The sequence below is a fragment of the Pelophylax lessonae genome (genome assembly GCF_965119305.1).
Source record: "Pelophylax lessonae genome assembly, chromosome: 6".
NCBI lineage: Eukaryota > Metazoa > Chordata > Amphibia > Anura > Ranidae > Pelophylax > Pelophylax lessonae.
In genome coordinates this window covers 168,762,988-168,777,431 of record NC_138773.1, presented here as the reverse complement: position 1 = coordinate 168,777,431, position 14,444 = coordinate 168,762,988, and the positions used below count along the sequence as shown (strand labels likewise).

Below are 14,444 nucleotides of genomic sequence, written 5' to 3'. Positions count from 1 at the left end.
TGGCGCTGTTTATTTCTGGCGAAACAGAAGTCATGAAATGCTCGTAGCCTCCGGCATCTTAGGCCATAGAGATGATTGGAGCCATTCTCATCTCCAATCAGCTCTATGGTTAGATAATTGAACCACCGGCTGCACTCTCGGGTTAACCGGTGGGACAGGAGAGCCCGAGAAAAACCGTGGAAGGCAGCGGAAGGCGGCAGGAGGGGGGGGGGGGGGAGTCCCCTCCCACTGCATGTAAAAGCAGTCTAGCGGCCAATTATCCGCTAGGATTGCTTTTACATGTAAGCCGACCGCTTGCTGTAAAAAACGATACCAAGATGATGCCTAAATCTGCAGGCATCATCCTGGTATAACCACTCAAAGTCCAGCAACGTACCAGTACATTGCTGGTCTTTGTTTGGCATATAGTTTTTTTTTTTTTCATGCAGCCTGTGGGCTGAACGAAAAAAAAGAGAACCTATCAGAAATCAGCACAGGAATAATGCGTAGTATTACTCATCATTAACCGCCCAAACAACCACCCACTGAATTTAATGATGGTATACACGACACTATCCACGTATACCAAAATAGGATTTTAACTGCAGTGCTGAAATCAGAAAATCACCACAGCTGCTATCAGCAAAGGTATCCATATATGCTGAGCGCAAACGCTGTTTGTGTCAGAATATATAAAATCAATGCATGGTAGCCGACGAGTACCTGCAAGAGAAACGGGTCACAAAAGAATGAAAAAACAAACAAAGTACATTAAAAAAAGTACATTAGGAAGAGTAGGACATATAAAATGACTGACACAACAAAAGTTTTTGGATTCTCATCATTAACCGCCCAAACAACCACCCACTGAATTTAATGATGGGTATACACGGCACTATCCACGTATACCAAAATAGGATTTTAACTGCAGTGCTGAAATCAGAAAATCACCACAGCTGCTATCAGCAAAGGTATCCATGTATGCTGAGCGCAAACACTGTTTGTGTCAGAATATATGAAATCAATGCGTGGTAGCCGACGAGTACCTGCAAGAGAAACAGGTCACAAAAGAATGAAAAACAAACAAAGTACATTAAAAGTACATAGGAAGTGTAGAAGAACATAAAAAATGACTGAGACAACTATTTTTGGCTTTTATGTATTTTTTTTTTTTTTTTCTTCAAACGTCGGGTTCCAGGTTCGGGTCTCTCAAAATGACGATAGCCATCGAACATCTTTTGAGACCCTGTGTAAATGTGCCCTAAACTGTGCCGTGCTGTACCCTATGCTAATAATCCACTAGTGTGTGGTAGCGACGGAAACAGTCACCGTGGCAAAGACCAGGTCGGTCAGGACAGTCGGGACAATAATTCCGGGTGTCACGCCTAAATCCGCGCTTGCTGCAGACACGGCATCTTTTTTGGGGGTATCGTTTGGTAGGGGTACTCGGGAGGTATTTCGGAAAATGCCTCTCATGCAGCCAGCTCACTGCATCTGGTTGGGGAAGTTGGGCAGGAGCACCAGCTGAATACAGAAGGGCTCTGATTATCTCTTCTTGGAATTGAAAGAAGGATAATGTTCCAGCAGACGCTTTGTATAAGACAAAAGCGTTGTAAACAGCCAATTGAAATAGGTATACAGACACTTTTTTGTACCAGCGTCTGGCCTTACGGCAATTAAGTACGGTCCCATCATCTGGTTGTTGAAGTCCACCCCTCCCATTTTACGGTTATAGTCGTGGACACAGAGGGGTTTCTCAACAACAACACCGGTGACCATAGTAATTTGGACTGCCGTGTCTGGGTGAATGGAGGACAGCACGTAAACGTTTCGTTTGTCCCTCCACTTCACTGCAAGCAATTCATCGCACCTCAAGCATGCTCTCTCCCCCGAGCTCAGTGGGGCATTCACTAGCCGTTGGGGGAAGCCCCGGCGATTAGATCGCACGGTGCCACAAGCGCCAATTTGCAATTGATAGAGGTGTCTAAAAAGTGGCACGCTTGAATAGAAATTGTCCACGTACAAGTGGTACCCCTTTCCGAATAAGGGTGACACCAAGTCCCAAACTATCTTGCCGCTGCTCCCTATGTAGCCTGGGCAGTCGGGGGGCTCCACAGTGCTATCTTTTCCCTCATAGACACGGAAATTAACTGTATAGCCTGTGGCCCTGTCACAAAGCTTATACAACTTGACCCCGTATCTGGCACGCTTGCTGGGGAGGTACTGTTTGATAGCAAGGCGACCAGTAAACTTAATCAGGGACTCGTCAACGCAGACATCTTGTTGGGGGGTAAACAAGGCTGCGAACCGCTGATTGAAGTGGTCTATGAGGGGCCGAATTTTGTGGAGCCGATCATATTCAGGGTCTCCCCGAGGACGACAGAGTTCATTGTCGTTGAAATGCATGAACCAAAATATTTGTTGGTATCGAGCCCTGGACATAACAGCAGAGAACACTTTTGATGAATTGGGTCAGTGGACCAATATAACCGCAATTCATTCTTTCTTGTAATGCCCTTGTTGAAGGAAAGGCCCAGATAGGTTTTAAACTCCTGAATCGTAATAGGATTCCAGGCGAATGGTCTGGCAAGGGGTGAATTTGGGTTGGCGGCGATGAATTGTTGAGCGTACAAATTTGATTGGTCCACAATAGATCTGAAAAGATCTTCAGTGAAAAACAGCTCAAAAAAGTTTATGGGATTAAAACCAGCTGTTTCCACTTGGATTCCGGGTTGGGCGGTGAATGGGGGAAGTACTGGCGCTGTGGAATCTGTGGGCTGCCAATTAGGATATGCCAGCTCTTCAGGGAGGACACTATGGGCTCTACGGGCCTGTCTTCGGATACGCGGTGGCTGCGGGCCACTACTCGTGCTAGCCACCGCACCAGCTTCAACTGCACTCAGGTGACTCGCCACGTCACCAGGTGATACTGCAGTGCTGGTTGAAGGTCCAGGGTGTACTAGGCCGCTCGTGCTTGCCAGTTCACGAGAAGTGTGAGCGGCACTAGTACTGGCACTCTGCTGCATACCAGAAACCTCCAGTTCTTGCAAGTCAACAACTCCAGAATGGGGTCGGGTACGCCTGACCCTAGCAGGGACCCCTCTGTCGGAGCTATCTGTCAGGGAGCCGCTGCTGTCATCTGGTTCGTATACTGACCCTGATTCTGACAGTGAGGCTTCCCCATCGCTCTCACGTGCTGCGGTCAGCATTTCGTAGACCTCTTCACCACTGTACCAACGTTTTGTCATTTTAGTAACTAAATTTACCGGTACAGTAGTGCGACTACTAGGTAATAAAAGCACCTGGTTGTCGAGGACTATTTGGTCGCTACAAAGAAAAACTGCTAGTGCTAACAGAGATCAGGCCTGACTCTGCTAACGCAGCGGTTTTGTGTGATGTGTTTTTTGGAAGTGTCAGTAATCTATTGATTACTACACTTGCCTGGGTAAGGTGGGCTGGGCAGGGGGGCTAAACGCAGGTGCTAGCAGGAATCAGTGCTGATTGTGCAAACACTGCGTTTTGGGAACACTAAATTATGAGGACGCTAGTATAGTTCTGATCAGATATTGATCTGTTCAAACACTATACTAGTAACGGTGGTGTGTGTGTGTTAGTGTACTTGACTCTAACTGACGCTAAGTAACGGTGGTGTAGTGGGACCCTGACGCTAACTAGCTAGCCTAAGTTGTGTCACCCGTGACGCTAATACAGTGATCGGTAATCACTGTATATAGTGAACACTGTGACAGGGAAGTGAAGGGGTTAAACTGGGGGAGATCAAGGGGTTAAACCTTTATAGAGGATAGATGGCGGGTGGCCTAAACCTATTCGGGCCTAGCGCAAGCGCAAATTAGGGTCACCAGTGACACTAAATACAGTGATCAGTAGTTATCTGATATACTGTATATATTAGTGCACTGTTTTATATGGAGTGAAGGGGTTAACTGGGGAAGATCAAGCGGTTAAAAGTTTATTAGGGAATAGGTGGCGGGTGCCCTAACCCTATATGGGCTTAGCGCAAGCGCAAATTAGGGTCACTAGTGACACTAAATACAGTGATCAGTATTTACCTATATACTGTATTTAGTGCACAGAGTAATAGGTAGTGAAGGGGTTAACTGGGGCTGATCAAGGGGTAAAAACTTTATTAGGGGATAGGTGGCGGGTACCCTAACCCTATTTGGGCCTAACGCAGGCGCAAACTACGCTCACAAGTGACACTTATACAGTGATCAGTAAAATATCTGTATACCACTGTATATAGTGTTCACTGTGAGGGGTTTGGGGGTGATCAGAGGTGATGAAGGGGTTAAATGTGCCTATGTGAGGTGTGTCAGTGTAGTGTTGGTGGAAACTCACGTTTTTGGTGTGTCTCTGTCTCTCTCCTGGAACCGAAAGGACTTCAGGAGGGACAGTGACATCACTTCCCCTGTCTGTGTTTACATTACACAGACAGGGGACAGATTGCCATTGGTGGGGACCGATCTACAGACACTGACCAAAAATCATTGATCAGTATCTGGTGATTGATCGGTTCCCTACCGAATGCCATCGGTATCGGGACCCGCGGCGCGCGGGAGCGCGCTCTGGAGCCGCGATCGCGCATGACGTTAATACTACGTGGCTGAGCGGTATCGTGCCGCACTGCCGCAGTAGTATTACCGCGCGCGGTCCTAAAGTGGTTAAAGTGACACCAAGTGTAATTAGTCACTAACCACACCATCCACACTATAATAACCAGTTATACTGGTTGGTCAAGTTATAAACCAGAAGCTGCACATTTTTTGTATTTAACTCTCCAAAGGGATAAGTCTCCAAGGTATCGGCTCCCACTCCTTTTCTCTCGCAATTATAGATTCACATGTAGGAAATGACCACCCATGAGGTAAGACCAAAAGCAGGAAGTCTTCCATGGCATAATAACAATTTAAGAAAGCGTTAGGCTGTCTCGTATTTGTTGATCGTCTCCGGCTGCGAACCCAAGCCGCGTGCACGATCAAACCAAGCGCGGTGATGTCAGCATCCTAGCCCTGCCCTATGCATTTCGTCATTCGACGTCCTCACAGAGGGGAAGGACGCACAATACCATCTCGCCATCTTTTAAGTGAGAATCCACCCACTGAACCCCATACCATATATTTTAATCAACTTACAACCATCAAAAAAACATAACTGTAAAATACATGATCCTCATCCTAATTCATTTACAATGGTCTTTTTTATGTATATATACCCCAACTCTTTGAACACCATTCCCCAAATACACCAATGTTTGTCCACGCCGTTCAACTCACATTAAAGGGGAAGTGTTTGCACTATTTAAAGAATTACTCTAGATCCCTTCAAAAACTGTTTAAAAATATTATCAACATCTCACTGTCAATAGGCATGCATCACATCCTATTACATGGTATGTGTCCACACTATACCACCGCACATGAAAATTTATATATATATATATATCCCCATTCTTTAAAAAAGTTGCTATAAGCTCTGCCTCAGGAACATTGAGAGGAAATTACCTACATTATTCAAGGGGTGCTCTAGGAAGGTATTTTAAACTATTTATCCTTATCCCATTTTAATATCAATGAGCAGACAACACATTATACTAAAACGACTGTCAATACCATTCTATTGCTCCTTAAGGAAAAAATATCCGCATCTTTATCAAAATAATTATTCTAAGCCCATTTGAAGATGTCTTTGTGGATCTCCACTATGCTCAATTTTACAGTTTGCAGTTTATTTGGCTAGATATAGATAAACCTTAGGGATTACTCGAGTGTATAGCTAGTCATAACAACCGCAGATTGTAAAATCGAGTATAGTGGAGATCCACAAAGACATACATTTTTGAGAAGTTGGAGTAGTCTTTTAGAAACCATGACACACTTTCCCTTTAAATAGGATCAGGATGATGTGTAATATATGTAGGAATAGAAGACATTTATGAATAGAAGTGTAGATATTGTGTGGTTATGGTTAAGTGAAAAGAATTAGGCTAATTATAATAATAATTATATAGGCTAAATAGGATATTTATAATCATTCTACGAGGAGGTGAGCTGTGAGCTAGATAGGGGGAGACCAGTGGATGTGGTGTACCTGGATTTTGCTAAGGCGTTTGATACAGTTCCCCATATAAAATAAGGTCTGCAGGCATCGACCGCAAAGGTTTTCTCTTGGATATGGAACTGGCTAAAAGGGCGTGTCCAAAGGGTGGTAATAGCGCATACTCAGACTGGTCTGGGGTGGTAAGTGTGGTCCCCCAAGGCTCAGTCCTGGGACCAACCTTGTTCAATTTATTCATAAACAGCATTGAGAACGGGATCAGTAGTTCTATATCAGTTTTTGCAGATTACACAAAATTGGGCAGGGCAATAACTGCACAGCATGAAGCAGATATCCTACAGAATGACCTGAACAAAATAACAGAGTGGGCAACGACATGGCAAATAAGGTTTAATGTGGAGAAGTGTAAGGTTTTGCACTTGGGGACTAAAAACATAAAAGCACAATACACTTTAGGGGGGAATCAAAAATGGAGAGTCTTGGTAGAGGATAGACTAAGCCAGGAGTTCCCAAACTGCGTTTGAGTGGGTCGCGTTGAGCCAGAAATCACTGCGAGCGGGCCTGCTTAAATTGTGCTATGCGAGCCAGCGCAAACTAGAGAGAGCCAGAGCAGTCAAATTTCGATAGATTCAGGACCCCGCCCACGCAGTTTATGGAAGCTGGTCTGCATTTCCCACGAGGAGGATACTTGCACCAGTGAGTACTTATGTGGGCTATTATGTAGCATATGTTCAAGGGGTGAGAGCCATCTCCTCGGTCCTGCTGGCGGTGGTGGCTAGACTGATGGCGGGATTCTCTCAGCTATAGCGGGCAGAGACGGCAGCCTCGGTAACATAGGAGGACCAGGTTGCCCGACGGTGTCAGGAGTTCATGGCAGCTTCTGTGACCCCAGTAGAGGATCTGAAGGAGAAGAGCCAGGACACCAAGACCAGCATAGAGCTCCCCATCATGGACATGATGAGGTGTGCTGGGCCCTGGAGAGGGCAAACGGGGGCTTCACCTTCACTGTGGACCGCTGGGAGAGGAAGGAGGGTGAGTTCCATATAGCCTGCTGATCACTGTCCTGGTGGTTGATTTCTGTCCTCTGCCTGCCTTATACTGTCTATGAGGGTGCTGATTACTTACAACTCCGCTTATATGCCACACATGCCACAGGTTTCTGACCCCTCACTTAGAACATCTGGCAAGTGTATTCAATAAAAAATTGAAAAGTAGTAAATTGATATTTTTAATTTAACATCCCCCTCCCTTTAAATTATACATTATTATTAACTGTATAGCGCCAACAAATTCTGTAGCGCTTTACAATATACAATTACAAGCAAGTGGGTCCCGAAAAATAACTATTCAGAAGTGGGTCTCGGCCCAAAAAAGTTTGGGAAGCCCTGGATTAGGATGATGATCATTTTCTTTCTAACAGTTATGTTTTTTATATTGATGGTTGCAAGTTGAAACAAACGTATGGTATGGGGTTCATTGGGTAAATTCCCTATATGAAGATTGCGTGATGGCATTGTGCGTACTTCCCCTACATGAGGATGTTGAATGATGAAATGCTTAGGGTGGGACTAGGACGCTAACGTCACCGCGCTTGGTTTGATTGTGCTCGCGGCTTGGGTTCACAGCAGGAGAAGATCGACCACTACGAAAGAGCCTTTACAACTTAGTTTCTGGGAGACACTTGTACCATGTGAGTGGTTTATCTTGCATTGTTTTAATAAAGCCTTTTAAAAATGTTATTACACCTTGGAAGCCTTCCTGCTTATGTCTTACTTTATGGGTGGTCATGTCCTATATGTGAGTCTATAATTGCGAGAGATAAGGAGTGGGAGCCGATACCCTGGAGATTTATCCCTTTGGAGAGTTATACAAAAAAAGACGCAGCAGCTGGTTTATCACTTGACCAGCCAGTATTGCTGGTGAGTCACTATAGTGTGGATGGTGACGGATCACACTGGGTGTCACTTTGAGTGTTAACACATTCTAAGAAGATTTCTTCCATACTCAGTCATTTTTCAAAACTTGACTTTGCACTTTTACATATATATATATATATATATATATATATATATATATATATATATATATATATATATATATATATATATATATATTACGACTATTGCACCTTGTTTGTTGATCGCATTTGCATGTTAAGTATATGCACTAGGAGTTATGAATTTATGTATTGGAAGGATTTGATAGATATATATATATATATATATTATATACTCTATTTATAATTTCATATTTGGTTTGAGTGCTATTCACGCACGTATAATAGCATTTTTCTTGTCTTATCCATTTTTAATTTATCTTTGAATAGGCTAGGGGGAATTACACAATATGGCATTTATATTGTGAGTACATGAAGAATGAGGTTAGGATTACAGGCTAGTGCCACTTATTATCTCCTGTTATTTACCAGGGCCATGTTTGGTCATCTTCTGATGTAGCTTTTGGCTGCAAGGTTCTTGCAGCGCCACTATGAACCTTGGCTTTTTACTCCTGTTTTTGAGCCTGTTGGCACAGTTCTGTTGCCTAGTTGTTGGCCACCTTTTGTATTTATTGCTTTGGGTCATCCCATGCTGACTGAATCATTTTCCTGTGTCCTGTACTGTGCGATTTTACGATAAGAATTTTGCCTTACCCGTATATTCCATACCTTCCATACAGTTCAGGACACAGGCCACCCTCACTAAACTCTCCTTGTTACTTTGCATTGCTTTCCACCAAACTGAGGACTCAGAGTGGGGTAGGGTTATAGGGTTGTGTCCTGTAGTGTACACCAATATATGGAATTTACAGGTAAGTCAAAATTCCTCTTTTTCAAAAAATGTTTCAAATTCTGTATTTTATCTTGAAAATACTAACACTACCATCCAATCTATCAGGCATTTGAGATTCCATTTGAAGAAGCAGAGTGGGTTGGCTTATCTTTAGAAGAAGCTGTGGAAAAACAAAGACTTCTAGAAAAGAAGGTACCACTTTTTTTCTCTTTTACATACAAGAACTAAGCTGAAGAACAAAATGTAATTTATTGCAGCTTAAAAGTCCCTAGATGAGGTGGCTGCATTTGATTTCTGTTTTGAGGTAATCCTGCAAGACTACTGGACACCTCTCTCTCCTCATCTTCGCAAGGGGAGGGGGGGATGGTTGTTGGGGTTGGTTGCTATTCTGTACTCCTAATACTTAACACACATTAGAGAGGAACTGCAGTCAAGCACGCATATTCTAAAAACATACAGTTTAATGCTTAAGAATTCGTATTGTTTTAAACCTTTTTTTTGACCATCAAACTGCTCGTTTTTCATACCCCTCACTTTGTGCGTGAGCAGCCATGTTTTCCCAGCAATATTCTGTGTTGCCCGCATTGCCAGTACATGAAATCTCGTGCATGTGCAGTACAATGCCTCCCAGTCCCAGTCACGCATGCGCAGTAAGCAGAGCGCATCCGATGTGTACAGGTTACTATAGCAGTGGCAGTGAACTTCGGCTGTGGCTGCTATAGCAACATGTACACAAAGGGCTGAAAGCTCATGCGCATAAGGGGCTTGGCCTGGCCGCACCTGCGCAACAGAGATACAGCACTTCTAGCCCTTTGTTTACATGTTGTTGCTGCTATAGTAACCTGTACACATCAGATTGGATGCGCTCTGCTTATTGCGCATGCACGACTGGGAGGCATTGTACTTCTGTCTCCACCCTCATCCAGCCTCTCCAGCGCTGCAGCCCTTCTTGGCTTTCCTGTGACTCCCTCAGGCCTCCTCCCCTGCTAGCAAACTCTCACGTGAGCAAGAGAAATTAAACAATACCTGACAATTCTATCTTGTGAGTCCTTGCGAGTGCTGTACAACACATCGCTCGCCTAGGTGAATTACAAGAACAGAAAGCGGAAGTAAAGTATAAGGTATTTACTGGCACCAAATGAATGTTTTACTTTCCACAGTTAACGCAGCAAGGGCAGAAGATTTAATAGCAGGAAAGATTTAAAAAAATACGGAAAGCCCGCTTTAAGGGCAGGACTGTTAACACAGCTTGGGATTTTATTGTCAGAATTGCTATGCTCTTTGTTGAAACAGAAAGTTACAAGCTCACTAGATTTGTGGCAGGATCAGCACAAGTTTTTCTGTACTTGGGTTTTTTTTTTTTAATTTTAGGATGGAAAATGTGTATTTGTTTGAAAAGATGTACCACGAGTATATTTATAAAGTGCAACTACTGTAACTTTACCTGTTTTTGGTTTCAGGACCCTACTCCTGTTTTTAAAACTGCTGTAGATGAACTTATTACTAAAATAGCAGCTCAGAAACTGGAAAAACCAGCAGTTATAGAGAACCGTCGTTGAAGATTTCTCCAGTCAAAAACTGTTACCCATCTTTGGAAGATATATGACCTACATGGATAGTATATATGTACACTGTTATATAAGTTGAATATAAAACAAGATTAAAAACTTTTTGATAAGTAAGTAATTGTTGTTTCACTTATGGTAATAACCATTTAAAGGGTCTGTCAATCCACAATATGCAGACTGGCTCGTGATCAATCGGTAGAAAGGAGGAGCAGAGAGTGCGAGCGGGGGACCCCAGAGGAGGAGCTTCGGGCTGCTCTGTGCAAACCATAAACATACAATGTTTATTATTTTAATTTAACCTTTACAATCACTTTACAATAGAAGGGTTTAGCGTACAAAAGAGTGTGTGGGTTCTCAATGGGTGGAATGGAGAGGGACAAAGTGATGTGAGCATGGTCTCAGAGGACAGCTGGTTCAATAGTTGACTTTCTGGGCAAAGAGAGGGGGTATTACAATCCAAAGTACTGGAAATGGGCTAGGAAGTCCGTGAGCTTAGGGCTGCCATCCAGGGAGAACTGAAACCAGGTATCCGGAGCTGTGATGGAGATGAAGGAGAGAGAGGCGCCTCTAAGTGCAGGTATCCAATTTAATGCAATAAAAACAACAGTAAAAACTTACATTAAAGTAAGGGTAGACAGGCACATCTGATGGAGGTGTGAGGTCAAGTCCCTAATGTCCTTTATGTCCTGCAGAGCAGTGGCTGTCTCGTTGTTCCGTTGGTATCCGTGTAGAGCCAGCTGTGCGGTGATGGAAATCCGACCAAGGTGAGGCTTGGGACGCTGCAGGCGCGGGATCATGACGTCACCAGTAAGCTGGGCCAGCTTGAAAAAGGAGCGTGGCTGCTGTACCACTCGCAGCACACACGCTCAGAAACTTGTCGATAATTGGTGATGTCACGATCCCACGCCTGCTGCGTCCCAAGCCTCACCTTGGTCGGATTTCCATCACCGTACAGCTGGCTCTACACAGAAACCAACAGAACGACGGGACGCCACAGCCACTGTTCTGCAGGACATAAAAGACATCAGGGACTCTACCTCACACAATCCATCAGATGTGCCTGTCTACCCTTAGACTCCGTTCACACTATGTCGGTATCCGACTTCGGGGCGACCTGTAAAGTCGCGTGCAGCGCGACTTCGGCATGACTTGCACGGACTTCATAAAATGAATGTCTATGCAAGTCGCTCCAGGTCGCCCCGTAGTAGTACAGGACCCTTTTTCTAAGTCGGAGCGACTTGTGTCGCTCCTATTAGAACGGGTACAGTAGCAGTCAATGGACCGCGACGGTGCATGACTTGTCAGGCTGACCAAGTCGCCTGACAAGTCGTGCTAGTGTGAATGGAGACTTACTGTAATGTAAGTTTTTACTGTTTTTTTTAGTGCATTAAATTGGATACCGGCACTTAGAGGAGCCTCTCTCTCTCTCTCTGGTCTAGAACAAGTTTAATTTTAGTTTAGATAAACTGATGCATTAAACTAGTGGCATGTTTCTCAGAATAATTATCTAATAGAAAATGTTTAAATCGCTTGTTTCTTTTTACATGATAATTATAATGATAAAAAACAAAGGGTGAAAAATAGGTTCCTATAGTGAATTAGGCCCATTCCTAACCTGTTACTGCCACCTGTTTGTTTTCTCAGTGGAGACACCAGATGAGTGATGGTACACACAGGGCTGCCCATAGAAATGGGGGGGGGGGGGGGGACTGACTACCTGACGGGGCCCCCCCAAGAAAATTATTAAAGCTATATTTCGATAAAAATACAATAAAATCATTATTAGCAGACACAAATACAACATAACTCACAGAATTCCTGCTAAATCTAAAAGAATAAACTGAGTTTATAAATCTCTGTGTGTGAATGAGGTCTTGGGGTTCATGCACATGGGTGCTGTGGTCTGTACAGTGTGAATCAATGGTTCATTTATGTGACTTGAGCCACCTGGAGCTGTACGAACACAGCTGCAGGTCCCAATTTTACAGGCGTGGGGATGCAGGTGTAAAGCCTGAACCCAGAAAGTGTGCATTTGGGGGCCACTCACCTGCACACCTGTCCAAGTAGGACCTGTGGCTGTGTTCATACAGGTGCTGCATCCCCATAGAATGACAGATGGCTCCAGCCTAAACCCCTCCTTCACACAGCCAGAGTACCTGTGGGAATGAGCCCTTAATTATATTTTTCTAACCTTAAAAAACATCTCTCCAGCGGTGTGCTGTCACTACTAAGAGGGATTCCATCTTCGTCTGGTCTTCTCTCTGGTTTCTTGGGCTCTAGTCGTTTGGCCAAACTGCGATGATGTAACTCACATGCATGCGCGTGGTAGGGTTTGCATCTCATCCCTTTAAACCAGGACACACATTAATTACACAGGTTCTGTGACTGATTAAGGTGGAAATTAAACTCACTTAATGCCTTATGTGCATTATTTTAGCCTCAGAACCTGTGTAAATTATATGTGTCTTGGTTTAAAGGGATGGGGAGGCAACCCTAGCTTGCGGTTGTCATGATCACAACACAGGTTGTATGGTCATCCATTGAGAGCGCAGTGAACATGCGCTGATGCTATCTCCTGCTGCTACATTTAGGAGATATTCACTGTACCTACATGTAAGCCCTATTATAGGCTTACCTGTAGATACAAGATAAAGAAATTGAGTTTCCTACTGCCAGATCAGTTAGTAAATGGTTAAATATAAGGAGTTGATACATATTTTCAAAGGGAACTGACAGTGTAGGGAAAAAGAAGCAAAGTTGCATAGGTCACAAAGCAGTCTAGGGGAGAGGAGTGGGAAGCCCAGCTACATAAAGCACACTAAACTGCACTGGGACAAGATAACAGGCAGTTATGGAACCAGTGTAACAGTAAATTCTTCACCCTGTGGGAATGCAGCTGATCAGCTGTGACTGTGTCAGAAAGACAGAACAATGGGGGATAGAGGTGAAATACATATACAGGCTGAGAAAAGGAGTATAGGAGGGGACTGCAGGGAGAGAAACAAGGTTACAGAGATAAACTCCAGAGCAAAGCTCACATTAGAGCCAGGGCTGGGAGGGGGATTATTGGGGGGCAACTGTCTCTTTCTCCTCTTTTTTTTTCCAGGCTGCAGTAGTAGTTTTCTAATGTAGTATCTTCAGATTTCAGTACATTTTTTAAACAAAATTATTATATTTATTCATTTTCAGGACTAATGAAATGCTACAACAGTCATGTAAATAAAGCAGTACAATATACAGAGCAGGTGATTAAAAGGAACAACTAAACAGTTACATCATGTCAGTGTGGGTCCTAACAATGTTGTTTAAAAATGCCTACATATTTTAGCTTGTAAATTAATGTTAGAGGGTAAAAAATACAACAAAACACATTTACAGTACCACTGTATAAAGTTTCTACATTAAAGCTGATGTGTATAGCCTTTTGGTAGTAAAAAATAAATAAATAAATCTGAAAAGAAGGAAAAGAACTCTAACTATGAGACTTTTTTTTTTTCATGTATGCCAATCAGAGAGGACCCAACTGGTAAAGATAACAGCGAACTAAATCTTACAAGGGTTCTCTAGAGCGCCCTTTTTCAACCAGGGTGCCCAGAGGTTTCTTCAGGGATGCCTTGGCAAAATGCATAAAAAATTATCAAAAATTGTATACAAGCCAGCAGGTGGAGCAAGCCTGCCTTATACAAAGCCACTGGTTTTTATTATGCACCATTACGACTTTCTAGACACTGGCATCCTAACAACCAATGATGTCATCAGTTGATGAGGATGGCAGTAGCCTCCACAGCATCCTTGTTTGACCCTCCTGTGCCCCTCTCCCTCAGCACTGGGGTGACAATAACTGACTGACGGAGAGAAATTGGTTATGCAAAAGTGTATTTAATTTGGAAGAATAAGTCACATCTAACGTTGGGTGTCTTACGTGTGGATGTTGCTGCATTATGTAAAACTATTAGGATAGTTTTTTTATATTTTAGAATGGGATGCCTCGAGACTGTTCATACTGTAAAGGATTAAATATGTGCAAGGAGGG

At 43.5% G+C, this 14,444-nt stretch overlaps 1 protein-coding gene across 1 annotated transcript in view; it reads left to right on the top strand.

The window, feature by feature from the left end:
- MRPL28 (mitochondrial ribosomal protein L28) overlaps positions 1 to 10,520 on the top strand; it is a 35,507-nt gene extending 24,987 nt beyond the window's left edge. Inside the window, exons 5-6 of the mRNA XM_082262095.1 lie at positions 8,949 to 9,035; positions 10,304 to 10,520. Of these exons, the coding sequence (XP_082118221.1) occupies positions 8,949 to 9,035; positions 10,304 to 10,402 (186 nt within the window). The 3' untranslated portion in view covers positions 10,403 to 10,520. The remainder of the gene's footprint in view (positions 1 to 8,948; positions 9,036 to 10,303) is intronic.
- Positions 10,521 to 14,444: the final 3,924 nt, after the last annotated feature.